This window comes from Olea europaea, unplaced genomic scaffold, assembly GCF_002742605.1.
Source record: "Olea europaea var. sylvestris unplaced genomic scaffold, O_europaea_v1 scaffold2930, whole genome shotgun sequence".
Classification (NCBI taxonomy): domain Eukaryota; kingdom Viridiplantae; phylum Streptophyta; class Magnoliopsida; order Lamiales; family Oleaceae; genus Olea; species Olea europaea.
The window spans coordinates 7,536-11,304 of record NW_019247891.1 but is presented as its reverse complement, the minus strand read 5'-3'; the positions used below and the strand labels follow the sequence as shown (position 1 = coordinate 11,304).

At 34.3% G+C, this 3,769-nt stretch overlaps 1 protein-coding gene across 1 annotated transcript in view; it reads right to left on the bottom strand.

The window, feature by feature from the left end:
- Window positions 1-3,367, bottom strand: part of LOC111384521 (ethylene-responsive transcription factor ABR1-like) — a 14,344-nt gene extending 10,977 nt beyond the window's left edge. The window contains exon 1 of the mRNA XM_023008805.1: window positions 3,060-3,367. Within this exon, the coding sequence (XP_022864573.1) occupies window positions 3,060-3,363 (304 nt within the window). The 5' untranslated portion in view covers window positions 3,364-3,367. The remainder of the gene's footprint in view (window positions 1-3,059) is intronic.
- Window positions 3,368-3,769: the final 402 nt, after the last annotated feature.

Here is a 3,769-nt window from a genome sequence, read left to right as displayed (position 1 = left end):
TTGCTTTAATTGTTGAGACATTTATTTTCCTTTATAGATTGGTTCAACCTAGTAATTTATAAGTTATTATGTGATTGAAAGGTTAATCGTCTAATGCATTTTTCTTAAATTTTCTGGGAATAAATTTTTTCAGAAATTTTATACAGTTTTTATTATAAAAATTTTGCTCTTGATAAGAAATAATTAAAAATTTTAAAAGTTTGTATTACATATTAAAATTTAGCCAGACGATAAATCAAACACTTATTACAAAAAAATAAATAAATAAATTAACATTAGAAAAAGGTTAAAATAGCAAGTAAAGAATGGTACAAAATAAAATAAAATAAACGGATGAGGTACATCATAAAAATTTTACAACGTACATTTGATGATTTTTGCAGCATGCATTGCACAATGCAGTATTCTCCAACTCTACGACAATATTAGAGTCTACAATATATGGGCGAGCATTGTAAAAAATCTACTGCAATATCTTTTGTTTGTTGCAAAAAAATTATTTTCTTGTAGCCTTTCTTCAACTATAGAATTTTTAGCAACAAATATTTTTTTATCGCCAAAAGGAGACCCTATTGCATCACAAGCATTTTGTTGCAAGAAAAAAATGTTTGTTGCCATAAATTTCCCACCAAAAATATTTTGGCGCCTTACTTCCCTCATATTTTTGGCGACATTATTTATTATTTGTCGCAACTTCCCACATTTCACGATAACTTTTTATGTCGTCTTGTAATTTTTGACACTTATTTTTTTCATCACAATCTTTGCCACAAACTTTAAAAATGTGTCGTGTTAAGTCACTTATTGCGACAACTTTTTGTATGTCATAAAAAAACTTATCGCAAAATCATAGTTTTGTTGTAGTGCATACAGTGGCGAATCCAGAAATGGAAGTCAGCTAGGGCGGTCGGTAGTTGACCTTTGACCGTCAACAGTCAACCACTATAATAGAGTGCCCTTCCTCAAGAATTATGAAGACCAAGAGAAAATAATGTTTCTAATGTCTGTGATCCATGATCTATTGATCTTCTTAATAACTTTTATATATCTTAAGTCACAGGTTATTGGCTATACATCTTAGCCTCCGGAGTAGAGACTCCTAATATGCAAGCAATATCAACAGTTCTAGAAAAAAAACTCTACAATAGAATCTTTCACAGACCTAGTATTTCTTTTGTATGACTATAAAAGGTAACAGATGACCAACTAGCTAAAAAGTCCAAGTCCATACTTAAGAATAATGTCACAATTTCAAAGTTAAATTAACGAAACTTAAGTACCTTGAGCAGTGCTGTCACCAAAGGATCATCCAAAATCTCAAGACTACAATCAGCAAGATAGTTGACCTGCATTGGCCAGAAAATGCTCAAATTGATTGGCAAAATTAGCCTAATAAATAAATAATACCATACAAGGTCGTGGTCAGGGTGTCAAGGCTCAAGGCCACTCACATATAATTCAACACGAAGTCGATGTCCTCGTACTCGCAGCTCGGCTCAAAATATGTAAAGCACAAAACTTTCAACAATCTAATTAAGTTCACCACTAAATCTTCTTCTTTGACCATAAAATTCGTCCTCTTTAATTGGGAAAATTCACCTGCTTACACACTGAGAATACAACAATAAGCTTCCAACCCCCACAAAGAGATAGAATTTATGAATACCCTTCTCCGTAAATGGCCCTAACACAACAAATATTAACACAGAAAGTATAAACTTATAATAATAATAATTATTATTATTATAATGTAATAAAAAAGCTAAAAAAAGGTAGAACTTCCATTATAAATGTAAAAGACACTTCGAATGCTTGAAAACCCACAAATTCAAGTAGATCAATCAGAGCTCAAGATTATACAAGAATTCCAAAAAATCCCCTGCATTTCTGCCCAGAGAGGCCAGAATTGTCAATAAATTCCAAGAAACGAAACTTTGTGAAAATAAAGCAATAGGATCCTTGGACAATATAAAATACTACCAAATCTACTGCTTCGAATGGATTCGCCAATCGCCACTGATTATGGAATTAGGCAATTAGGTAAAGAGTTTGCAACTTTGTGGTTTCAATCGCGCTTCAGCCTCTGCTAATCGCCCTTCGCCCTTAGGTTTGCCTTTTATGATTTAGGGGAAATTGAAAATGGCCATGAATTGATAATGATTCATTGATTTGGATTTTGGCAATTGGATTTGGGCCTATTGTTTTTAAACAAAAAAGGCCCATCCCATTCAATTGTCATCAGCCCAAAAGAAAAATGAAAAAAAAAACCGTTGTCTTCTTCGGTTCTTCTTCCTGTGTCTGCAACTTCCTCCATGGCTGAGCAAGTCTGCAACTGCAAAGTGCAAACCAAGCTGTCGGTTGCAACATAATTTAATCATCTGTGACTCTGTTGTCTTCCCTTCCATTCTGCGCTCAAGCTTCTGGAGACTGCAACTTCCACTCGTTGGTCCCGGCGGCTATGAAGACTCCGACGGATCCAGCTAGGGCGGCCGCCCTAGCTCGCCAGGTACTGGATCCGCCCCTGAGTGCATAGACTAAAATATTAGATCAATGGATGTCCCAATAAAGATTTATTCAACTTTTCCAGCTTATGGAAATGAAAAAATAAAAAACAAGTTAAAATCTCATTCAAAATGATGTTCAATCCGGTGTAGGGCTTCATTCTAGAACTTTTATGGTTTTGCATGCAATATTTTCTTAGGTGATACATACATGTATTCATATAAAGACAATTACGAGGACGACGACGACGACGAAAAGTATTTATATAAATTGAATGTCAACATTTTTTTTAGTTTGTAATATGCTGCAAACAATAAACTAGCAACGTGGGAATGTTATGGGAAGATACGTGATTAAATATAGATTAAATTTTAAGTCAAAATTAATAATAAATTTTAATAATATTTTATGGACCTGCAACCATTTCAATCTAATTTTATCAAAATTTATTAAAATTTAATTTTAATCCACACCAAATCGGGAAAGAATATTTGATATGTTCGTTTACACACTTAGGGACATTTCTCGATATATAATGTATGTATTTATGTAACTACCTGATCCCATTGCGGAACTTTCAATAGAAAAATCACTATATGCCCTGCAAAATGTTGTAACTGGTTCTGAAATCTGCTCATTCATGTGCTCTTCACGTCCCCTCTTATCTCCAACACTCCACGCCCATGCAGATGTAGAACTAACAGCTGCAGTGGCGCCACCGCCACCACCACTACCACCTCTGCTGCTTGCCTCCACCACCATTTCATTCGCATCACCTGCCACCACATGAGTCAAATGCCACCATTTCTGACATCTCTTGCTCTCTATTAAAACCAGGTGAGAACAATGAATCAAATACATTATTCTCACCTATGAATTTGAAGAGCTGGGGAAATTAATTAAAGAGAAAAAAAAGTCGAATTGAGCACTGAAAATAAGCAGAAAAGAGTCAAAGATTGAAGTGGGAATTCGAATACAAAAGCACCGGTTTTGGAATCTGAAAATGAGAACCTAAGACACGTTTTCGAGCTAATGGCGTCGGTGTCGGAATCCACAGCCGACATTGTGCCATTTTTAAGATTTATTTGAATTTGTCAAAAAACTTGGAACCATCCTACCTCTGACCAATGACAATAGTGAGGTTCGGCTCTGTCTCTTCAAAAATTTAAAAAAATAAAAATAAAAAATAAAATAAAAAATGGTGAGACTTGGATTGCGTAAGGTTTGGAAGATTATCTTGAAAATTTTATCATAACCTATTAAACAA